The sequence below is a fragment of the Papilio machaon genome, chromosome 24 (genome assembly GCF_912999745.1).
Source record: "Papilio machaon chromosome 24, ilPapMach1.1, whole genome shotgun sequence".
NCBI classification, from domain to species: domain Eukaryota; kingdom Metazoa; phylum Arthropoda; class Insecta; order Lepidoptera; family Papilionidae; genus Papilio; species Papilio machaon.
This window is the reverse complement of record NC_060009.1, coordinates 3,299,941-3,326,814: the sequence shown is the minus strand read 5'-3', so window position 1 is coordinate 3,326,814 and position 26,874 is coordinate 3,299,941. Positions and strand designations below refer to the sequence as shown.

At 33.2% G+C, this 26,874-nt stretch overlaps 1 protein-coding gene across 1 annotated transcript; it reads right to left on the bottom strand.

Moving 5' to 3' along the window:
* Nucleotides 1-1,403: 1,403 nt before the first annotated feature.
* LOC106720491 (muscle segmentation homeobox) lies at nucleotides 1,404-26,545 on the bottom strand. The gene is made up of 3 exons (XM_014515207.2): nucleotides 25,863-26,545; nucleotides 2,326-2,510; nucleotides 1,404-1,802 (listed from the first exon to the last, which is right to left on the bottom strand). The coding sequence occupies exons 1-3, from the start codon at nucleotides 26,455-26,457 to the stop codon at nucleotides 1,539-1,541; spliced, it is 1,044 nt and encodes a 347-aa protein (XP_014370693.1). The 5' UTR covers nucleotides 26,458-26,545; the 3' UTR covers nucleotides 1,404-1,538.
* Between the last annotated feature and the right edge of the window lie 329 nt (nucleotides 26,546-26,874).

Sequence of the window (26,874 nt, the reverse complement as noted above, 5' to 3'; positions counted from 1 at the left end):
ACTAGTTTCTCACAGTGTATTAAGTATGAGAAATATACACTAAGGCACTGCCTATGTTACCATTTTAGTGAAGGAGAATGCGTATCTTAAGTTACCTTACTTACGAGTAACTCCATAAAGTTGCTACGAAGTGACCAAAAGTTCATTTTATATTTTTGAGATTTCTAATACACATTTACCCCCAGTGCTAATAATATCAAACTGTTTTTTATAATATTATTAATTTTGCTTTAATATTTCATCCTTACTACCCGTAAATAGGTATCAGAACGAAAATATATAATGTACTCTGTATCGCGCGACCCGACATTGCACTTTATCGCACAATTAACTTTAATGGATATATTTAAATTAGTTCTCGACACAGCACTCATATTGTTATTAACATTAAAATCGTCATTATGTTATCTGTGATTGTTTTAAATAAGTGCCAATAGGCCAGTCTGATAGCTGGCAACACTGATAAACCTATCTTAAGTAGGTTCCAAAGATTCTGTTTTCAAAACAATATTTTATATATGTGATGTTTTCAAGTAAACAATCTTTAAAATAGGCCTACATTCGCACGGACGGTTTTTTATCGAGCGTTTAAAAACCGTTGAAATAGAACAAATGCATTTATTTATTTATTTATTTATTTACAATACAATAAAAAATACCTAAAATAGAACTATGTCCCACAAAATTATATAAAATAATTTGACTGTGGGATCAAGAAATTTAATTTAAATTTAAATTGATATAATATAAAATGTATCTTTTCATGCAGCAGCGCTTTTAAAACGCGATGCTTTGAGCCATGAGCGAACGGAACGATGGAGTCGTCGCTTAATATCAGCTGACTTGATTGCAAAATTAGTACATTGTTTTTATGAATAGAAGTCGAGCATCAGTCAGGCTGATTACAGCCAGTGAGAAAAGAATGATGTCGACACTGAAATTTTATTTTAGACGTTTCAGGAACATTAAAACAACGTGTTTCGTTTGCGAAATTGATATATTTTAACTACATAAGTACAAATAATATGCTGTCATTTATATGTCATTTATATTTACATAAAATGCTTGTAAGTTATATACTACACGTCGCATAGGTTTTTGTACTGGGAAAATTAAAAACATAATATAGGAATTAAAAAATTTGGTTGTATGACTTCTAACAATATTATACAATAATTAACTTAATAGAAACGATTTCGGTAATATTTAATTCTTATAATTATATTATTATTTACAAAATAATTTACAATATCTAAAATTCACAATATTATTTCTATCAAATACATTCCATACGAAAATGATGCAGACTTCACAATCCAATTTGACAAATTATTTGGCAATTATTTTAATACGGCATTCTTATTATTTATAAAGTTATTTTAAAACAAAAATACATAAAGTAATTATTAATTCGATATTACTGGCCATCAAGAAATTTCTCAAGACAAAAAAAATTAAAGAAACAATTGTATTTAAAATTAAAATACCGTATACAAATTCACAACAAGACCGATTCGATCCATAGACAATTAAAAAGTTCACTGCTGTCCGCTAGTTTGAGTGCTTGGCGAGGAGGTGCCCGATACGGCGGATTGGACCATAGACAGGTGAGGCGGTAAGCCCATGTGCGGCATGGGGCGGCCACCCCCCATCAAGGGGTGAGGGTGGAAATACTGTTGAAGCGCAGGATGAGGGTACAAATGGTGGGGATGGCGGGAAAACTGCGCCATCTTGAGTTTTTCAATCTCCGCCTCTTGAACTCGTTTCGCTTTCGCACGACGATTTTGGAACCATATTTTGACCTGTTGAAAAAGAAAAAATTACATTAAAATTTAACTCATACTTTTTATTTAACTTTAGGGGTAAGTCATAAGTTGGCAAACGAGCGAGCGGCCACCCGAGTTCGCTGAAATAACTAAGCGACCGCTGCCCATAGACATCCGCAATTTCAGATGCGTTTCCCTCCTCTAAACGACGGAGGAGGGGGAGAGACGAAGAAGGTACGCACAGAAAGCGAATATTTCTCCTTCCTATGCATTTCCTCTTCTGTCAAATCCATTTCACCTTCCCATCCATTCCGTATAAAAAAGGGGGTGGAAATGGAAAGAGGATTAAAAACACAACACCGGCACAACACTAACCACAGAGGAAAGGCGGAATTGCTTCTTATCTAAACCACCTCCGATACCTATCTGGTATATAAAAAACACCAATTTGAAATGTGTGTCGTCGTGGTACGTTCAGTTAGACGTATTATATACATAGTTGTATTTCGTATTGGTGAAAATGACTAATGACGTCAGATTTCCTCTGATTTCTAATGACCTGTGTTTCAGAGAGTCCTAGTGATGACGAGAATTCAGCACGCTCGGCAATGCTTAAATACTGTTTGTCGACGAACTTGCTCTCCAGCGCCCTCAGCTGCTGAGCGGTGAAGGGCGTGCGCGGCTTGCGGTTGGGCTTGTGTTTCCTCAAGTTGCATTTCAACTTAGGCGGCTCACCATTGGCATCTGTTAAACAAAAGTAAACCTTATTAGGATGAGTTTAAATTACCTTTTTCTGTGTATCTTTAATATAATGATATATTGTTGCATTTGGAGTCGAATGCCGAATTTAGTTTTTGAGAATAATTGACTCTAAGAACATTACAGGAAGGTACAAATTTAATTGTGACGAAATTATGATTAGCGAATATCGGAAACGGATGTCGAATTATTTTTTAATTAATGAGCTATATCAGATTACTGGGCTTTTGATAACAATGTTGTTATTCATTTGTTTCCGAGAATAAAGTAAAAGCAACAGACGAATGTTTAATTACTCTCCATATAAAAGGGTTTATGAGGTAAAAGATTGACATTACAATCATACCAATATTATAAATGCGAATGTTTAGATGCATGGTTGGATGTTTGTTTGAAGGTATCTCCAGAACGGCTCAACGGATTTGGCATACATGTAGAACATGTAAAATTATATGGGCTACTTAATAAGTTTTTTTTAATCAGCACGGACGCAATCGCGGACAACAGCTATCAAATATTAAAGTAAAGCAATGAGTAATAACGACAAATATTCGAAACAAAACGGCAAATAATAAACCGTTTAAAAAACAACATAAAATAGAGTACAAAAGGTACCGAACGACCATTGGTATGTCATTCTTTGTTCAATAAATCGCATTAAAAAAAACTTCCAAGGTTAAAATGCACGGTCCAGTACCGATACCATCTATACGACTGTAACTTTTAAATTATTTAGCGTTGATCGGAATTAGAAAGCAAATTGCTCGCTTAATCGTTGCGAGCTGGTTATCATTTGCTGTAGTAAAGGTGTCTTGAAAAGTGACTATTCCAATATATCGTTACACCGTTTTTTACTTCACCTTCAAACATACATCCAATGTTTGTTGGAAGGTATCTCCAGAACGGTTGAAATCTAAATGAAATTTGGCACAGATGTAGATCATAGTCTGGAAGAACACATAGGCTACTTACAAAGTTTTTTTTTAATACCGCGTAGAGTCACTAGCGACAGCTAGTCTAAAAATTATTGAGTACCTAATATTTTCACTGCAAAGTAAATGCTCTAGCTATTGTATAATATATTCGCGGATGTTTCAACCAATTTAGTTGTTTACCTGTTTATAATATTTCGTAACACATTAAGAATGTTTTTTATTTGAAACTATTTTATTAACGTAGTCTGGAACACTTTGTCATTTAATTTTATTAATACTATTACCTACTATAAACTATTTGGATAGTTTTATAATTTTTTTATTTTCATAGTTATTTTAATTTAAACCTAACAACGCTGATAATAAGGTTGGAATTAGCTAACGTTATGACAAATTGTGAAATCGTTTTCGCGGTTTAGCATATTAGTATTATTTGTTATAGAAATATTAGACTTGTCACGGCGCTAACAAAAGTAACATATTAATTTACTTGTCAAACGAACGAGCTTCGCTTAATAGTTAATGGGCCACAGAGAAAAAAACTTTAGGAACAAAAAAAGTAAATTATGTGACAGGGAAGAAAAAGTCATAGTGTATTAATGTCGTGTTTAGACGTCAAAGCGAGCGCCGACGACAAGGGAGACTAAAATAATATAAGGGCGGATACACACGAGAAATTACGAGGCAAAGATCGCAAAGATATTCAGCCAACAATACTTTACTTTTGATTAATTACGTAAAACTGAACGTATTAAAAAAAATCACACCAAAGAATATAAAGAATTGGCGGTTAACATGCCTTTAAGGTATGTCATTTCAGACAGTTTGGACACGAAATTATAACAAGCTCGTGTTCTCTGAATTCTGGTCGTCATTTTTGAAGATCCGAGTGTCATTTGTTTTATTCAAATAAAAAATACGCAATGAAAAAATTGATTTGTGTTTTTAAAATCTTTTGTTATCTCAGGAACTTTAAAAATGTGAATAATTTGACTATTATTTTGCTAATTTTGTTATTTATCAATTTATATTAAGCAGAGTACAATATACATATTGCGGGTTTCCGACAGTTCGGTACTACGCTATGAAATGTAACAGTAGGTAGTTACTTCTAATCTCTATTACTTTTTTATTAACAGTCGCACAAACCTTGGGTTTCTAAGAACAAAATCTCCTTTTAAAACATAATATTATCTCTGTTTTGTCAAATATAATGACAGGGATGACGATATGCTTCATACAGCGATTTTGCTTTCAGAAACCAACGGTAAGTCGTTTTTCATAGCAAATTTAAAAAAGTTATAACAAAACATACATCCAATAGTAAATGTCATAGGTAGCTTACAAAAAAGAAAATAAAAAAATTTTACTCTTTTCTTAAAACTCGACAGAAGTGTGTACTGGCCGATTTTATCCCCAACTTCCAAATTACACACATTAAAAATACATGCACTCGTGTCTTCCTTCGTTTTCTTGTTAATTGTTTAAGAGATATCGGCTGCAGATGTTTAAACTTCTGAATAACACGCGTGTTGTGACTTTGGACGCGTCGAAAGAAATATGAGACGTTTCCAACACTCTTAAGTACATTAACCATTGTTCGTATGTTTAAAAAACGTATTAAACGATGGAATGAATTATGGAAGACTTTCATTTTGATACTTTTTTAGCTTAACTAGTATGATCCGTGATTCTGTTTGCATTTATTATATACGAACTGGTGCCCACGTCTCCGTACGTGCGGAATTTAAAAAAAAACGTAATTAGTAGCCTATTTATTCTTCCAGACTGTGTTCTACATTTAAGCCAAATTGCATTAAAATCCGTTGTGCCGTTCTGCAGATACCTTATAACAAACATCCATCCATACATACATCTAAACATTCGCATTTATATAAGTGAGATTAATAGCGTTTCGACTTTACAGATTTTTTTATATTTTATAACAATATAAGGTACCTACTTTTATTTTACTCAGAATCATACAAATTAAAGAAGTTTGAAATTGGTTCAGTAGTTTTGAGTTAATCCTTACACAGACCCACAGTCGCTAAAAAGCCCCTAAGGGCGTCCTTTAGTATAAATAAGAGATATCAACACTAAATTACTCTATTAATGATCTCTGAGTGCGGTATTAAATCATTACAATTAAATAAAAGGTCTGTAGTTCAGTCGCAAAGTAACTTCAATTAAAGACGGACGCTTAATCTTATCAAGTATCAAGATGAATTGCGCACGGTACATCCCTTGATTGTTCAGACTGTATTTACGCGACTAAAAGGACACTTGATATATTAATGAGTGTGTTTGCTTTTTGTACGCGTATCACCATTAATCGTGCGAGGCGTGGTATGTCATTCATTCCAATATTTTAAACGTTCTGATCATTCGTCCGACGTTTTTGTTGTCTGTACAAGATTCTTTGATAGTTAGTGATTTAGTATTTGTATGATGTCCAAGTGTATGTAGTTACATTTAATATTAATATTACTCGACATTTTAAATATATTTGTATGTTTATATACAACGAAATACTAAGAAATGATCAGTTATTTTAAAAGACAATTTACACGTAAATTACGAAATATAAATAATATTGCAACTATTATTAGACTAGTTTAAAACAATATAGTATAGTTTCGAAGTCGTTATTTTTAAATTTTTGTTTGTATCAGTTTCTATCTGGTTTCCTTTTAAACGAATTAATACATTAGCAAGATAACTGACATCGTTTATACAAAATTTAATGCAAGAAAATATAAATTAAACATCGATAAATCAGTAACATCCTCAACGATATTTGAACAAATAATTAACTGTGCGGCTCTTGCATATTTTACGTCGCATCTAAACGTTGTCCGTGAATAACTGCCTAACTCTTACAAGGAGACTATTAAGAGCTGTTCTAAAATTCCTTTCGACTACACCCACAATATTTATAAGACGATCAAACGAACTCTTCTCACTTCGACCATTCATCACCGAACTCAATCGTTTCCTAAATGTAAGCCACGAAGAAAGCGAATAGAGCGCTTTGTTGAGTCGTTTCAGTATTTATTTTTATTTATTTGTCGTATACGAAATTTATTAGACCAACTAGAAATCAGGAAGTTTTAAGATAGTTAACAAAAAGCGAAAAAAGACATATTTTGCCAGAAAAATTATTCAAAATAGAAATTACTTATTTTATAGTGTAAAACTTCAAACATGATTTTATTTTATATGCATTGTATCGAAGAATAAAAATTAAATCATGTGCTATAAAAACTTTTTCAAATATACCGTAGTTTTATTTGATTAAATATATCAATATCGTATCAAATTCAAACGTCTCACACAATTTGATATATTACAATATTTTATTTGTCGCCACGTTTTAATTTTCACGAACCGTGTCCCGTATTTAGTTATAACATTTTAATATTATTTTTGCAAGGTGTATGTTAAATCGATAAGAATTTGTTACAGTGTTAAGCAAAACAAACAGATTTATAAGCCGTGTCATATATTTCTCTAATATTAAATTTTGCGTGATTTTATTACACGTAACGCGACTTTCATTTTAATAAATTTAATTTTACTAATATTTTAAATGCGAATGTTTAGAACATTAGATGGATGGATGGATGTTTGATTGAAGGTATCTTCAGAACGGCTTAAGGGATCTCGATGAAATTTGGCATAGATGTAGATCATAGTCTGGAAGAACACAAGCTACTTAATATGTTTTTTTTTTTTAATTCCCTGCGGTCGGATTTTTCAGGCGAAAGCTAGTTTTAAAAGAAGTTGTTTTTAATCGGTTTCATTTGTTCTGTTTGTTGAGATTAAATCTAGTGGTTGTAATTAGAGCCACTTTCTGTTGATAGATATATCTGGAATTTGATACACTATTGACAAGTTAACGTGATGTTAACACACATAAACTACGAGTAGTACAACTATCTGTCAACTTTAATCTGTCACATTTACAAAACTCCCTTTTAATAACTTTGAAAAAACCACTAAAGATTTGTTGGATCAATTATTATCCTTTGCTCTAATATCTTACTCATATGAAATCGCTAGTTCTGTGGCTCAATAATTAACGAGCGATGGCGTGTGTCTATACGTGTGTACAGTATTCCGTCTCGCTCGGGCCACTTTACAAATAGCACTATTCAATGGGACATTAGTATTTTGGCTCCAAGCCAGCGAGAGCGTTTGACAGCGCCTCACTTGTTCAGTACCCTTGTTATAGTCTGACAAACATATCTGGCCATGGAGACGATGCTCGATAACATTTTGAATATGACATCTGAAAGAATTGGTGTGAGTATATACACATAGGTAGGGAAATATTCTTTTTCTCTGCTTACCTTACTCTGTTGATTAAAGTTAGGCAACATATTTGCAAATCTGCAAAAATGGGGAGCTCACTTCTCTATTTTGGAAAATTTCCATGACCGATGCTTCGTCATCTTATACTATTAAAAATATATAAAATAAAAAACATAACAAGGTAACTACAGAACGACAAGGATCTCGTGATAATTTTTTGTTAGTGAAAATGAGGTATTGTAATTTAGTGTCATTTGTGCCCACCGGGTCAGATAAGTTAGTCGGTCTATACATTCGTATTATTGCGATCATTGTTAAACTATTTAACAGATTGCTTGCCAATTTTCATTTCGTAAATATCACTGTTAATAGATTTATTACGGTAACTGTTTGATATCTCTTCTAAGTTATGTGTAATTTGTTTTTGTCACAGTCAGAGTCCTTTAACTGTTACGCCTTATATCTACACAATGATAAATCTACTCTAAGAGGCTTCCTTAGTAACGCATTTATAACTTAAAGTATTACAATAACTTTCGGTCCGTTGCTCGTTTGCCCCCTTCTCCTATAAAAAAAATAAGTTAAATAATCTAGAACTAGAAATTCGATAAATAATAAATCGATAAGTTTTTTTTTTTGCTTTAATTGGAGAGAATGTATCACAAATGTTTACATTTCTTTTTTAAATAAAATTTTTGTTCCTAAAATAGAATTAAACGATCAAAGATAATGTTACTTTATTTTTTTTAAGTTAATTTAATACCGGAGTTTTTTTTACTATGCATAGACTGTTTACCATACCGTATTTCTTTGTAAAGAAAATAGTGTTAATACTAAAAGATTAATGTAACTACAAACGCAAGTCAAGCCGACCCTGTACAGTCAAACGAAGTCACATCATTCTTATTGCACGCTCGGTAATTGATTGGGAATCCTTCTATAATTAGTTGCACAACTTTTGTTGCTCATCGTACGTGCATAGTGCGGGTAGGTGCAATTACTGCGTCTTAACTATGCTTTGAATTCGACTTCACAGCTAAGTGAGTTATTCGTATTGCCTCTAAACGTTTCTCGGATGTCTCGTATTTATCTTGAGGTCTTATCTATGCGTAATAATTAAATTGTAAGGTATGTATTAGCAGTGCTTTTAGATTAAACTTTCATTTAATGTAAATAACATTTTAATTTTTCCTACTAGTTGAATATGTAACGTTACATTTCGTTCTAATTCAAAGTCGAAATAGACTAACTGCATTTCCATTTTTAGTAAAAACTCATAAATTCCAGTTATTTCCGAACATCGCATTTTATTGGATAACTATATAGGAATATAATATTACCAACCATTATTCTACAATATTAAAAAATCAAAATAAATGGCGTAACGACAGCCATGTACGAAATTTAACGTTCCATTGTTTTAATAATTTAGACATTTAATAGAAATGAATCTTAGATATTGTCAAAAGTGGCTCTACTTTAAAATATCTAACTTTATAACATCTTAAAGAAATAAAATGTCTATTAAATCAATTTTAATGTGCGTGTTACACATCTCGTGGTCAAGTTATAGTACGGTAAAGACTACCCACGTTATAATGTTGTTTGTACCTCACTTAAGTCTAACCACGTTCGCCGCAGGACGTCTCTGACTGGCCTTATAAAATGTAGACAAGACTACCGTGCATAATTTGTATGAATAATTAATACAATCAGATAATTATTTTTCCATCTAGAATAATCAGTATTTCACTTTTTATAATAATTTATATGAAGTAAAAATGTAAGACAATTTTACTATGCAAGACGCCAGCCGTAACACTTGCAGTAAAACAGTGTTGTCTATGTTTTTTTTTCAAAGAGAATAGTAGGGATGGCAATATATGTGTAACTACAATGATTACTAGATAACTCATAGTAAATACTCCACTAGGTAGAGCAAAAATTGCTGTTAAGTTCGCATTAAAATCTTACCCCAAATATAGCTCTTTTACATTGGAATTTATTTTTGTGTGTTCATTTTGATAACACTAATACAAAAAAAGAAACATTATTTAATAGATATTAAATGGATAATATAGATTGTAATGAACAAAATAAATATTGATCGGTGTCGAGTTATTTCATTGCTATGACTTTATTAATAAATGAACACGTTAATGCGCGTGCGCCGATCGCGACGGGGCGCTCTCAGGACTCCCACGCCGCGGCCTCTACCTCTACCTCTCTCTTACAAATACATACACATTAAAACTTTTATAATATCTACGTCTTGACTTAAATTCTTTTACTGATAATGTTTATAACGTTTTTATGGTAAATAAAAGTATTGCAAACTACACATGTGTGAATAACTTCATTTGGTTGACATCAAACCGCACTGGGTCAGTGTGTTTAACTAAGGCCTAGTCAACCTCTAACTTAGGGTAGCCTCTGAACCAAAACACTGGGGACATATATATCTATCGATAAAATGTTTTTAAAACGGTTTTGGTATCATTTCTCATAAAAATAAAAATAAATATTTAATTTAATTATTATTTACATAAATAGAATAATTATGTCGTAGAATTTAAATATTCGTAATTAAATAATGACCAGTTCTTTTATAGAATAACTAGCTGTCGCCCGCGACTCCGTCCGCGCGCAGTTAACAAAAAATAAAAAAATGAAATATAGATGTTGGCCGATTCTCAGACCTACTGATATGCTCACAAAATTTCATGAGAATCGGTCAAGCCGTTTCGAAGGAATATGGCAACGAAAACTGTGACACGAGAATTTTATATATTAGATATAATTTTTTTTTTATCTAAAACCAGTAAAAATCACATCTCAATAAAGTGGTTTAATGGTCGGCTAATGATTACATCAAATTGAAATTATTATTCAATCGTAGACAAATAACATATTTGAAATTAAAACATGTGTCGACTTAATTAAATGCAAAAATGTTGTTTATAGGTTCACTGAAGTAGTTTCAATTATATAATAATAGATGGCGCTGTGACATTATGTATACGTGATTTTGCAGTAATCTCCAAAGAGTGTAACTACCGAACTCAAAGTACTTAAGTGTTGTCATTAACAGTCGCTAAGTGTATTTTTTTTCAAATAAATATGCCCTAAAGGTTTACTAATCAAATAACTCTGACTATGTTAGTTCCACTTTTATTATTAACTAAGATAATACTTAAGAGATAATTATAGAACTATGAGTGCAATTTATATGTTCACTAAAATCGTAAATTATAACTTAAACTTAATTATAATTAAGCGTTGCGAATCGTATCATTTGTCATCGAGCGAGCCAGCGCCGCACGATTCCGTTCAACGAACATAAATTATGACCCGATGGACCTTTCGTGGAACTTTATACATTAAAATATTTCCATTTAGAGAACTGCCTTCTAATTTTAATGCTAGTTTCACACACAGACTGAACAGAGAGACAGAGCAGTAGACAGTACAGTATAGCAATTGTTTATAGTTATTGTACTGCAAAAACATAGCTGTAGACAAAGATACTCTCGATGAACGATATCGCTCCTAAAATCGTCTAAATGTGTGAAAATAAATAGGAATAAAAACACGTGACATGCACAATTCATATAAGTATTTATTGTTAGTTCAAAACGTTTTTTATTTTTCGATTAGCAATATCGCTATGTTACTACGATCAGGTAACTTCGTCTAGTAGGCTGTACTGTCTCTTCGTTGTGAGTTCAAACAATAGCAGTACCTACCTAGAGTTGAATTCAATGGAAATGAGAAATTATATTTACACGTTTCACTTTCTGAGAAAATTATTTATTGTCTATGAATTTATTGTGTAAGGTATCAGTGTTTTATTGATGGTACAAACAGGTCTGTTTTTGATAAGTCTGTGATTACAGCCCTTATAAAGTTAAAAATTGTTTAGACAGTCTTTATAATTAACATATAGTTTCATATTTCGGTGAAATTCGAATATAAATACTAAACTGTTCTACTGTACTTATGCGCTGTTCTACCTTTGTGTGAAACTATAAAATGTTTAGTTGATATTTCGTAATAATTGCCGCGCTAATTTTGATAAAATTTTCAACTTGTTCATTCTTTTTTATTCATAAAGTAAATGTGTTAAAACCAGTTCAGCCACATTAACAATTTATACACAATTCATTTCAATGTATTGATCATTTAAATATATTAATATTAGTTTCCATAAAACATCAAAGTAAAAAAGTAAGTTTGGTATTTAATTGAATCAGAATAAAAACACCTTTTAGAATATTATCTCTGTTATCTTTATAAAAAGGCAACAACATACATTTAAATCAATAGTGTTATGTATAAAACATACGATCCACATTAATAAAATTTTACATTTCATTTTATTATTACATTTAGTTGTATTATAAACATTATGCTATACGAAAAGAAATGTATTTTAAATTGAATTTTTATTCATCTTTGTTCATGTGAACAGTAAAGGTAAATCTGCAATATAATAAAATCTGTGCTGTGTATATTGCCATCCCGCTCATTTTCTTAGGAAAAATCAGAGACAGCAAGATGTCTAATCGATATTAGATTTGTTGGATCAGTAAGCGTAGTTTTTTAACATATACAGTAGCGTCAAATTTATGATAACAAAGAAATTAGCATATATTAGTACGTTGATGTTATTTAAATGTCAAATATCTATCGCTTTAACTAAATTGATAAAATGGCATATTGACCATCAATTTAATACTTTTATTTCGACTAGCTTGTTCCCGCGGTTGTGGTTACATTTTTTGTTAAAAATAGCTTTATTGAAATAAAATTCTTTTTATTCCATGGACTGTATCTAGTCTGGATTTTCAATCCGATACTAAAATTTAAGGAAACAAATTTAAGTCACAAAATTGTCATTGAATTAAAGTTATAATTTTTTTTTTCAGCCAAACTGTAAATAAATATTTAAATTGATTACCTTTTTCCATAGTTTTTTTTATTTTTTTATAAGAGAGGCGCAAGAGGGCAAACGAGCGGCGCGAACACCGAAGTGATCATCGACGAGTTTGAAAAGCAATCACAAAAACAGTCTTAAAATAAAAAAAAATATACATAATATTATATACATAAAAAGGTACAAAAACAAAAATATACACATAGAGTAAAAAATAATTCATAGAGAATAAACAAAACTTCCATTCATGTCAGTCGCGTTCAAGATATTTGAACAAAATTAAGTTGTACTAATTTTAATTAAATAATTTGGAAAAACTTACATTTCCTTGTTCATATTGATTCAATAAACAACAATTAATGTGCTACTGATTCTAATTTATTATCATTTATTTAAAAAATTAAATTTCCGATTCATATTAACATATATTTAAATGAACTCATTTAAAACATTTTTGTTTCGCTAATTATACAATAATATAAATGCGTGTTAATAATAAATTAAATATTTTATTAAAATTTATTTTAAATAAGAATTGATTAGTTTTGTTGTAGGCTTTTAAAAGTTTTTTTTTATTGTTTAAGCAATATTTTTCTTAAATCATTTTTTATTTTGTTAAGCAAATAAATACAATCTTTATGTTTGGATAACCCTTTGAGTATCTTACATTTTTTTTTTGTAAATTTTTTAACTTATCTTTTTAAAAGATTGTTAATATAAAGATCTATCTGTTAATGGTAGTTTAAGTATAAATAAAGTGCGTCAAAAGTACATTCGTGTGCGGGTTCTATGCCTCATTTGTTAAATAGTCAAGACCGTTTAAGTTCGCGTTCTAACCATAAAGACACACCTAACTAGGGTACTAAAACACTACAGCTGTACACTTCTGTTCATTGTGTTCCATCGTTAGAAGTCGACGTTTTCTGCGAACTACTAAAAATATACATCGAGTGTTACACCACCTTTATTTACTGCCGACTGCGATATATTCGTTCGATTTTCAATCTTATTTTCGTTGTAGTAAAGTGCACGCATTTTAAGGTGATTAGCGAATACATTCTGCGAGAGCCTTACTAATTTGCTTGTGCAGGAAGCACGGATGGCGTGATGGGGATCCCAGCACCGTATAATCTTCACCTCTGATGTTATCCGAAGATTTATTATTTGCTGTCAACGGCCAAGAGATGGCAGCACGCGTCACTGAAGACGCTACTGGAATTATCTACACGAATATCACATTTTAGTTCTTATTTCGTAGTTTTAAAGTACATTATATGAAAATTGAGCCTTTTTCAATCTTAAAAGACCTCCCATAATGCAGTAGTGAGGTTAATAGAGAATTTTCCTCGTATTTTAGAATCTTATTGTGTTAATTGACTTTGTTAAAAATATGAAAGAAAACTTACTGGCATTAATTTTATTAATTCGATTAAACGGAATAGCGTACGAAAATGCATCCGATTCGAATAATCGAACAATTAAATCGGATTCCGGGCGACCAATCGAGCGACTCGCAAGCAAACGAATCGATTAATCGATGTTACGCCATCCAGCGGCCAGAGGGAGCCACGCGTCAATAAAATACTTGTAAAACTATCGCAGAAATGAATTAAAACAGATGGAGAACCAATTAGGAGAGGCAATCGTGCGAGTATCGGTTCAAAAAAAAGACCTCAAACTGAGCTTAAAGCATTTTCACACTTACAACGTTTTGATAAGGTTCAATTTTGATTGTTGTAATGTTTAGTAATAGGGTTTCAGGTTACATGGCCTAACGAGACCGCATTGGTGCGATAAGCTTTTACAGTTATTCTGATAGACAAATATGGACGTATTTATCTTCGAGTTTACACTTAAGGTACATTTTAGGTCCGCGTTATGTCATTACTGGCCACTAATTAGTTTAAATAAAATACGTATAATAATGTGAGACAAATTTGCAACGGCTTCGGCCTAATTGTCGTAGAGATTTACACTAAAGTTATACACCATACCGTGGCTATGCTTGTGTTATTTTAATAATTAAAATTATTATAAATAAAAGTATGTCTAGTTGAAAAGGGGGGCACACATTAACGTAAATATGCCGATTTCTATTCAAGTTAATCAAAATGTTCGCCATGTCAACACGATCCCGCTGAACGAATCGAACCGTCAAACCTTTCGAATCGAGTCGGAATCGATTCGCGCTACATCGACTTTATTTACAAGTCCTCACAGAATCGGAAAATCGATTTTAGTTAATTTTATCAAAATTAGTACTTCTTTTGTTAAGTTATAGTTATATATATTTTGAATTGAAGCAAATTAAATAATGGAATATTTTTCTAAACCATATTTAAAACAAAAAAAAAATAATCAATTTTTGTCGTACGATGAAGAAACGTACATTGAAAAACATTAAAGTTATTCAATTTTTATTCTTCCTACGACCATCATAAGAGTATATTTAGCCTAGTACATTTTCAAATGAACACTTAGGTACATTCTGGACTCAAGTATTACCCATTCAGTCAAGGTTGAACGGTTTCTGATTATATTAGATTACTTACACAATTCTATACGTTGTTCTTGTAATCAAATTTGCAAATGCAACCAACCAACAGAATATCAAAGGTACGTTTTCCCCCAATTAAATAAGGCGATAAGCATCGACCATTAGAAACGGCGTGTCGGCAAAAATAATTATTTGTTAATCAATACCTGGTCATACCGTAACGTTCATTCGTTCAGTAATTTAACATTCGTAATAGACCATTATGCTGGATCATAAACAAATAGGAAAATACTGGTAATCATGGCATTAACGCGTATTATACCGAGTTTGAGAATGTTGCCATTGTTGCGACAGGGCTGTCAACAGCTTGTTTCTTTTCATGTCAATTTATTTTGTCTTTAAATGACACGAATGGATTCTTTGAACTTAAATTAAAGCAGTAACCTATGGTTTCTGAAATCAAAAACTTTGTGTAAAACATTTCGTTATCCCTGTCATTACCTTTGACAAAACAGAGATAACAAGTTGTTTTAAACTGGGATTTTGGTTTCAAAAACCTACGGTAAAAGTACACTGTGAGTACATCAACATTGACTTTATCTTCCATTTGGTTTTATTATAGATCATTAGTAGGTAAGGGTGTCGCCAGCTGATGATCTAGGATTCTAGGCTAAGTCTAGAATACTAGCTAATAATACTAATATTTTTAATTAGTTTTCTAGTTAGTCAATTATCAACGTTTAGTCCAATTTTTGATGAAAAACCTTCATACATGTAGTTTTTGAGTTATCTATGTGGATCTATAAGGATTGTAAGCATCTTAGTATTTATATGCAACTTATAAACTTGTTTACCACATGTTTGGACAGCTCCCCCAAAACCCTAGCTCTTCCTCACTACGCCTATGTTGGTGGAATCGACGAGTCTTTGGTTTTCTTTGTCTGTGTTATCCACTCCTCGTGTATCTTCTTAATTACACATATTAGGTCCTTACATATGAAATTGGCGTTTTTCGTACTGGCCACTTTAATCACGAATTTCTCCTCTTTGGTAAGGAATTCCAAATTCAAATTTGTACAGCTATAGACTCATGTATTTGTGGTTCGATGACCGTCATTCATTTGTTTTTTTTCTTCTGTTTTTTCTGTTTGCGTCACTCATTTCACAAAATGCAAAACTTAAAATATCGCATTATTTACGAGTACGAGTTCCGCCGTGGCACTAGTGCTGCGGAAACGACTCGAAGGGTGAATGATGTGTATGGCGGTCGTGTTGCAAAAGAAAACACAGTTCGTTTTTGGTTCCAACGTTTTCGTTCTGGAAATTTCGATCTGCAGAACAAGCCCCGTGGACGGCCTGAGACTCAAGTTGATAATGAAGAGTTGAAGGCTATTGTGGAAGCGGATCCATCGCAAACCACGTCCGAGTTAGCTGCAGGCTGCGATGTTAGTGATAAAACTGTTTTAATTCACTTGAAGCAAATTGGGAAGATTAAAAAGCTTGAAAGGTGGGTACCTCACGAATTGACTGAAGCAAACCGGCAAACGCGCGTCGACTGTTGCGTTACATTACTAAACCGGCACAATAATGAAGGTATTTTAAACCGATTCATTACCAGTGACGAAAAATGGGTTCTTTACGATAATCGGAAGCGCTCAGCGCAATGGTTGGATCCTGGCCAGCCAGCCAAATCCTGCCCCAAGCGAAAATTAACCCCAAAAAAGTTACATGTAAGCGTTTGGTGGACTAGTGCCGGTATTGTTTATTACAGTTTTCTCAAATCTGGCCAGACTATTACGGCTGATGTCTATTGTCAGCAATTGCAAACCATGATGGAAAAGCTAGCGGCTAAACAACCTAGGCTGGTCAATCGCTCCACGCCACTGCTGCTTCACGACAACGCTAGACCACACACTGCGCAACAGACGGCTACTAAATTAGAAGAGCTTCAATTGGAAAGTCTAAGACATCCTCCGTACTCCCCGGACCTTGCTCCAACAGATTACCATTTTTTTCGAAATTTGGATAACTTCTTGCAAGGGAAAAAATTCAACTCCGATGGGGCAGTCCAAATCGCCTTCAAAGATTTTATTGATTCCCGTCCGACTGATTTTTTTAGTAAAGGGATCAATGAACTACCTATGAGATGGCAAAAGTGCATAGAAAATAATGGTTCATACTTTGATTAATTAAATATATTATATTAAAAAATATTCGACTTTTTGTTCCTCCCATACAAAACGCCAATTTCATATGTAAGGACCTAATATATAGGTTAGTGACTTTGTGACATTATTAACTGTATAGTATTATGTTTAAATATTTTGTAATTATCTACACCACTATGAGCTCTAAATACATGAGATATTTACGATATCATCTAATTGATGTCATTTATTTAACATGGTTTTTTGCATACTTTTTATGTGAATTATGTGTTGAAATTGCTATAAATATTAAAATACGAACATCAAATATCACACATGTAATATTATTCTATTATTAAAAATATCTTGAAATTAGTGTAAATGTAGGATTGTTGATGAAGAAAGAGAGTGCCTCGACCACACTAACCGTGGGCTTCTGAGGCCAAAATCTCTGTATTCTCTAAAATTTTAGTCTCAGAAATTCAAGGTTAATGAAAAATTATAATCTCTACCTACCCTCTTGAGTTTGAGCTAGATTAAAGTTGTAATAAAACATTAAACTCAAAGTACCTGACCAATAAAAACTTAGACAGTGTTTCCTTCACATTTTAGCATAAATATATTGTCAACCCTTTCGCACTCTGATATTAGACATTATCAAAGCCATGATTATTTCAAATACGGTTCTGCGTAGGCTTGAATAACAGAGTACTTTTACCGAAGGCATTTTTAGTAATATACTGAAGGGTACATACTATTTTATAACTTCGTAAACGTCCATATAATCAATCACCGGCGGTCAAAGGGTTACAACACAAGTTTAACTTGCTTGGCAAAACCGTAAATGATGTCGGAAATGTCATACATTTGAATTTCTTGACAAAAGAATTAAACGCGAAAATTCCTGTCTCTATTATAATTAAGAGCTGTAAGGGCAGCCCTATACAAAGCGCTATTGTGCGTCCCGATAAGAGAACTGGTTATTTTACGTTTTATTTTTCAGTGGTTAGGGCACACCTTTTGTCCGCGGAGGCTGATTTCTACAGAGATATAGGGCAAAGGACCTTGTGTTACTCTGTGTTTTTTTATACAAGATCATGTATAGTATGTCTGCTTGTAAGTTGGAATGTTTTGTTATTCGGGTTATTTTTTTTTTAAATTGCCTTTAAAGAAATAGCCCAAATAAGTAGTGAACTAGAAAACAAAGACATTATTTAATAGTATTTCGCTGTTATGCATAAATTATTTGGCTAAAAAAAAGTTTTTTTTTTATTTTATTAAAATTAATTTTATAAATGTGCGTGAATTTGAACCATTTGTGGCAGTCATTTCATCTCTACTATCCTGTGTTACGATCATTTTTGTACAGAAGAAAATCTAAATAAAATGTTGGTCATAAAGATGTGAAAAACCAGTGTTTGGATTTAGTAATGGTAAAATGCTTTAGTAAGCGTCTTACCGCTTTATCTATTTATAATTTATAAATTTTATAAAACACAAGGGCATTGTATAATAAATTGTTTTATAAAAAACTATTTAATCTGTTGAAAAGTAAAATTAATTAATGTGAGTCGGTTCGTGCAAGTCGGCCATTAATGCGGCCGAGCGCATGGCGCGACGCGACGTTTTTTATACTTCGCAAATTTCGCAATCGCAATGGCCGGCCTGTGCTCAATTAATAATTAACATTATTCTCTATTGTATTTCTAATTTTAATTATTCTTGCAAATATAATAAATAAAATGGGGAAAAAATCTGAATAAAAGAATCTGGATCAGTAATGTGAGGCGTTCTTTATAAGAGTGATAAAAAATCGCTGTTTGAAATGGGGCATATTATAGAACTCATCGGTCTATGTCTAGACCTTGTCTCATAATTACTGATTATAACAAAAATGGCTGACAGTGTATTGTCTTATTCAATGGAAAATATAAATTGTAACAAACCTATCTAAACAATTTTACTTCTTTATTGTCATCACAGACTTATTACAAAAAGATTTGTTTGTATCATCTATTTAGGAACTAAAACTTTCCAAAACAAATCCACAGATAATAAATAACATTGTCAGCCATTAAAATGTATTAAATGATTTGTAATTTTTTTTATATCAAAAGATGGCAAACGAGCAAACGGCCACCTGGATTCGTCGAAATAGCGAGGCGACCGTTGCCCATAGACATCCGCAAATGCAGATGCGTTGCCTCCCTTTAATCAACGGAGAAGGGGACACACAGAAAGAGGATATTTCTCTTTCCTAAACGTCCCCTCTTCCGTCAAATCCACTTCCTCTTCCCATCCTTTCCTAATAAGAAAAGGGTGGGAAGGGAACGAGGATTAAAGTTATTTCAATTGAATTCGACTATATTATATACTTCAATGATGTTGCAGTGAAGAGACGATCTGATGTTTTATGTAGAATCCGTAATATACAAGACCGTAAAGTTACCTCATAGCTTTTATAATAAGGAATTATAAAGTACTAGCTTTTACCCGCGACTCCGTCCGCGCGGAATAAAAAATAGAAAACGGGGTAAAAATTATCCTATCTCCATTTCCTGGTTCTAAGCTACCTGCCCATCAATTTTCAGTCAAATCGATTCAACCGTTCTTGAGTTATAAATAGTGTAACTAACACGACTTTCTTTTATATATATAGATAGATAGACATAGATTTAGTATCTATCTTTACTCTTTAGTTTTAAATCCTTTAAACGCTAACCAAAGCAATTTATTTTAATTTAATAGTTTTATAATACTAGTTCTTTTGTTACTAGTGATTATTTACTAAGTAATAATAGCTGTTATTTGTTGTAAAATTACATGTACATACAAAGTTAATTCTAAGGAATTGTTGAAGCATTATAGCAATTAATTTACTTGCAATTGAATGTATGAATAATTTGAGTAACGAAACAATTGAATAGCGGCAATTACACATTCAAATTCTCGCAATTAAACTTCAAATGATTTATAAAAGTAAGACGAGTTGTTATTAAACTTTAGAATTTATTTAAGTTAACATATGTTTTTGTATATGTTTTCTGCAGTGAAAATTCATAATCAAACAATACAACCACGACGAAAGCTTGTTTTGTAATACACTAGCTTTTGACCGCGGCATCTTCCGCGCGGAATTATAAAATCTAATAATAAATATAGCCTATGTTCCTCAGTGAAAATGAGTCTGGGTAATGGAAAATAATTTTTGAAATCTAACAAGTAGTTTTTGAGTTTATTTGTTACATAAAAAATAAAAATATTTCTACTACATAAAAGTTAGTTTCAAGTTTACATAAGTTTCGGAATTGAAATGCTTAGATTGTTAAAACAAACAAGCTGTTTTAAAATCTGGCATTAAAATAGGCTCGTTTTCTTTTTACGAAAGACGTAAAAGTTAATATTAAAAGTTAGCGTGTCATTTAACAGGCTACTAACAACCGTGTTGGTCGCCATTTGCGGGGCATATCGCGCCGACGTAGAACATTGCGCGATCACGCCACTCCAAACCCATTACCAAAGGAAATTTGTTTTTTAAATATGTTTTTTTTTAACAATAACAACTTCGCATTAAATGCTAGAACTAAAAGTAAGTATACAAGCAGTACAGGCTGATAATTAATTTAATATAGAGAGAATATTGTGAGATAAATTTTACGACAATTTAAATCGCATGCGACGGGAAATTTACAAACATTTTGCATTATTGAGACTCGAAGAAAGCTTGTATTTTTAAATAAAACCTGTTTTAGGTTCACTTAATTAAAATAAAAAATATATATGTTTACTTCTAGTGGAAACACACACTAATAAGTTACAAAACAATGTATAATTCCTATTATAAACAAGAAAAAGAGAATAAAAAAAGACATTTTATGTACAATCCAGTAAAATGCATGCTAGATGAAATTCTTTGTGGTGCCGTAGCGTGAGTTGGGGGTATGAAAGCAACCCTGTTTAGATTAACCCTCCAACTTACAAGTTTATTCAATTACCGGTCAGTTAATCGGCCATTATTTGCACTTGCGGGGCTTTTCAAGCCAATGTGGTTTTAAAGTTACCTTCCTTTCTTATTTGTATAATTAGGTATTACTTGCATTTAAATTGTTTTTTTTTTATTGTCAATCTGTATTTTGAATGCGTTTTAAGGAGTGCTTTATTATTTACACAACTCACGCCTTTAACCCAGAGGGGTAGGCAGAGTTCTTGACGGGTGGCGGACCGCGTCGCCGTCTTTTTCTGCCGGCAATTCACACATATTAGGTCCTTACATATGAAATTGGCGTTTTTCGTACTGGCCACTTTAATCACGAATTTCTCCTCTTTGGTAAGGAATTCCAAATTCAAATTTGTACAGCTATAGACTCATGTATTTGTGGTTCGATGACCGTCATTAATTTGTTTTTTTCTTCTGTTTTTTTCTGTTTGCGTCACTCATTTTACAAAATGGAAAACTTAAAATATCGCATTATTTACGAGTACGAGTTCCGCCGTGGCACTAGTGCTGCGGAAACGACTCGAAGGGTGAATGATTTGTATGGCGGTCGTGTTGCAAAAGAAAACACAGTTCGTTTTTGGTTCCAACGTTTTCGTTCTGGAAATTTTGATCTGCAGAACAAGCCCCGTGGACGGCCTGAGACTCAAGTTGGTAATGAAGAGTTGAAGGCTATTGTGGAAGCGGATCCATCGCAAACCACGTCCGAGTTAGCTGCAGGCTGCGATGTTAGTGATAAAACTGTTTTAATTCACTTGAAGCAAATTGGGAAGATTAAAAAGCTTGAAAGGTGGGTACTTCACGAATTGACTGAAGCAAACCGGCAAACGCGCGTCGACTGTTGCGTTACATTGCTAAACCGGCACAATAATGAAGGTATTTTAAACCGAATCATTACCTGTGATGAAAAATGGGTTCTTTACGATAATCGGAAGCGCTCAGCGCAATGGTTGGATCCTGGCCAGTCAGCCAAATCCTGCCCCAAGCGAAAATTAACCCCAAAAAAGTTACTTGTAAGCGTTTGGTGGACTAGTGCCGGTATTGTTCATTACAGTTTTCTCAAATCTGGCCAGACTATTACGGCTGATGTCTATTGTCAGCAATTGCAAACCATGATGGAAAAGCTAGCGGCTAAACAACCTAGGCTGGTCAATCGCTCCACGCCACTGCTGCTTCACGACAACGCTAGACCACACACTGCGCAACAGACGGCTACTAAATTAGAAGAGCTTCAATTGGAAAGTCTAAGACATCCTCCGTACTCCCCGGACCTTGCTCCAACAGATTACCATTTTTTTCGAAATTTGGATAACTTCTTGCAAGGGAAAAAATTCAACTCCGATGGGGCAGTCCAAATCGCCTTCAAAGATTTTATTGATTCCCGTCCGACTGGTTTTTTTAGTAAAGGGATCAATGAACTACCTATGAGATGGCAAAAGTGCATAGAAAATAATGGTTCATACTTTGATTAATTAAATATATTATATTAAAAAATATTCGACTTTTTGTTCCTCCCATACAGAACGCCAATTTCATATGTAAGGACCTAATATATGCAGGTTGCATCACGATGTTTTACTTCACCGTACGAACGTCGGATAAATGTATATATGTAAATTCGAAAATCGGAAAACACATTGGTAAATGGCAAGTCAAGTGTTAACCTCTGAGCCACCGACGATCTTGCTTTATTACTTTTTTTTTTAAAAATGCCTTAATATTTATTTTATACATATTTTTGATGTATTACTTCTTAAGCAGCAATAGAAACTCATAGTTAGACTAGCGGAATGCATATCCGACAAAGGTTGTTGAATAAAGAAAATTGAATCGTAAAGTAAGGTTATCGAACGCGTTCACATTTCAAACCGTCAGGTATATTTATGCAAAGCGGCGGCCATGTTTTCAATCCGAGATCCCGCCATCTTATAGGGCAGGGTGGATATTGTTTTCGCGATTCGACAGATCCGTTATTTATGTCTGGCTTATTGTTCATACTGTTGTTTGTTTGTACACCGTAACCGGCTGTCAAAGGGTTAAGATGGATTTCGTCGGCTGTTCCCTATTGTGTTTTAACTCATTTGAATATTTTGTTACTTTGAAGCCATGTTCTAATTGGACGTCTTATTAGATTTTGCAGATTTTAATTCTAAATATTACATCATTGTGAACAATTAAATTATTTTTAATTTTTATTTCTTGATAAAAACCATCAGCGACGTAACTTCCATCCGTTCATAAACATAGTTAAAACATTTTCTCTCTTAATTTCGTTGAAACCTACTTATTACGTTTTCTGACTAAAAAAATATTGCACTATTAGCTGTCGCCCGCGACTCTGTCCGCGCAATTAAAAAATCTTAATAAGTAGGTAGCCTATATGTTCTTCCAGACTATGATCTACATCTATGCCAAACTTCATCGAGATCTGTTTAGTCGTTCTGGAGATACCTTCAAAACAAATATCCATCCATCCATATGAAAGTCCGATCTGTAGTTTTTCTCATAAACACACAGAAAGGAAGAAGGAGAGAGACAAATAGACAGGGAAAATAATTTCACAATACGAGTATATAATACGCAAAGTAAATACATCTTACTAATATTATAAATGCGAATTTTTAGATGAATAGATGGATGGATGGATGTTTATTTGAAGGTATCTCCAGTACGGCTCAACGGATCTTGATGAAATCTGCCACAGAAGTAGAACATAATCAGGAATAATACATAGGCTACTTATTACGTTTTTTTTTTAATTCCACGCGTACGGAGTCGCGGGCGATAGCTAGTTAATCATAATTCCAAATAATAACATAATATTTATGAGTTAAATTAGAGCGTATCACAGCGCGCATTATTACATACCATTGTTATATTGATATGGTCTAAGACGTATTAAATATTTAAACAATAAGCATTTTATTAAACAATAGGATGTGGTCAATGATTCCATACGACGGTATTGATTTAATAATAGTTATAAAATACACTATAAATATACTTAATAGAATTTTATATTACTCGTTCATTTTAAATTACAATTTTATTGAGTCCGTTCACGATATTCGTTCATAATTTATATAATAACCTAGTAAAATTAGGACAATGTCATCCTTTACTTGACTAATAAATAGAGTAATGTAATTTTTCGAGTGTATGCAGTATTTTTATATAGCGGAATCCGAATAACGATAACGTCATAAACGGACGTCACACATTGTGTAGAAAGTATACAATCATCTGTTTTTGTTAGTAATCATATATTTATTTTAAAATATAGAAACAAAACGCAGATAAATCTAAATAAAAAATTGTACCCAATAATTACATATACATGCGTATATTATTTTCATTTTTAGACAAGAAATCAGTAAAGCTTGTTTAATTTTGTGTAAAGAATACACCGCTATAGTCAAAATTATTGTTTTCAATCTAATATTATAAATGCGAATATTTAGATTGATGTATGGATGTTTGTTTGAAAGTATCTCCAGAACGGCTCAACGGATCTTGATGAAATTTTGTATAGATGTAGAATATAGTCTGGAAGAACACACGCTACTAATTAAGTTTTTTCCTACCTAATAAGCTATTGGTAAAAAGCGAAAACATAATAAACGGATTCGGAACTGTCCGTTTTTAAAACGACATCTACAAAATCAAATATTTTTTTATTTCATGTAATAAATATCCCGACAATTCTTATATCACTATTTCTAAATTCAATTAAGTACCTACTAGACCTTATAATCAATATGTATGTACATAAATTGTGTTTATCATTAGACGGTATTGTTAAGTATTAGACGGTACCTATCGATAATTTTAATAAATCTAGTTTGAAAAAATCAAAATATCTTTAATTGTATTTTATTATTGTCAAATTATATCTATGTTTAAATAAAATCATTTTCTATAAACAACAAATACGTCAGGGTTCTGCTGTTTATTTATTAAAAGACTAATTTTCCTAAAAAAAAAGTATAATTTTCTCATACGTTAAAAAATGTTCAAAGAACGGAACTGTTTTATTTTTCCATTGCTTCATTCGAGATAAGGAAACTTTCACAACATTCATATCAACTACCAAAGTATCGTAAACAAAAATATCAATAATATTATAGTATTACTAAAACCCTTCTCTTACACTCCCATGATTCAAAGTGTAAACCATAGACAGCTACTCCACAAAGGGCATAAATAATTGTAAAAGGGCAAGTTCTCTATATTTGTCTACAATAAAAAATCTTTTTAATTTTCTAAAAAGGGAACATATACAAAACAGCGAAACAAAAGAACGTTTCCCAATACGACAAAAAAATGATAAATGGTCAGTCGGCAACATAAAGTGACGATAAATCAGCATTAACTTGCTCCAACAAAAACTACACGTTACACTTGTTAGCGGTAATTAAAATCCGAGCAACACTGTTGTAATTTGTAATAAAAAATTAAAGTGTTGAAAACACTGTGTCTAATAAAGTATAAAAAGCTTATAAAACACTAACCTGTTATATGTCCAACTGAGAAATGCGATTGGAATAGAGGTCCGAATGTCGGCACAACAGACGGAGGTCCCGGCCAGCCCAGGCCATGGTACGCTGCCGCGGCCGCCGCTAACGCGCTGAAAGGTGTAGGTCTAATCGGACCCAGTCTCTCTTTATCTGTCCCGGTTGACGATCTCTCCTCATCATCACTCGGCATACCATTCTGCAGGTCTTCAACGTCCACTATCGAATCTTCTTGGTTAACAGAATCTTCATACTCGTCGTCCGATGACGTTGCTGGTGCAGTCGAGATCAGGTTCAGAGGAGATGTATGGGAGGAAGGCCTGGGTGAGAGAGACTTCGCTCCAGGTAGCTCGGGCTGCGCCGCCGGAGATTGTCTCAAAGGTGACTCCGGTATCGTTCTATGGTGCCGGATGATCTCGGCGGTTTCGTCTGCTTGGTTGCTCTTGGTGTCCGCCAGTATCGATGCGACGCTGAAGCTTATTCTTGACGCCTTCGGAGGCTCTGTCGCCTCCGCGGGGCTGCTAGGGTACCTCGAAACGCTCTGTATCGCCATATTCACGTCTTTATCTTCGTAACTTTGTTTCTTTAACATTGAACGCCGTTAAGTTCCATTTAGCACTACCGTTTCACACTGTGCGATCGCGGTTGATCGTGTACGCATGCGGACGCGGTTGGAGGGCGACTGGCCACTAGCGGCAAGTTGGTCCCTCGCGCCGGATGGCGGGGCGTGTCCGGGGAAAGCTCCGCCTCTGAAATAAAGCCGTCCCGCTCCGCCAATCGACCGTTTGTTTCTGAATTGATCCGCGAGGGGTCCGAAGGGGGGAGCGATTTAGCACACTCTTATCTCGTTAGTCTCCTTTGTGATACTCGATTTTTTTTTCTCTCTCATAGGAATCAAAACATAATTACCTTTTGTAGGGGTTCGCGCGTTTTGATAGCGCACTTTACGTCCGCCACCAGAGGTATAAAGTATAAAAATATAATGAGCAGTCGTGAATGCCGCTTGTTA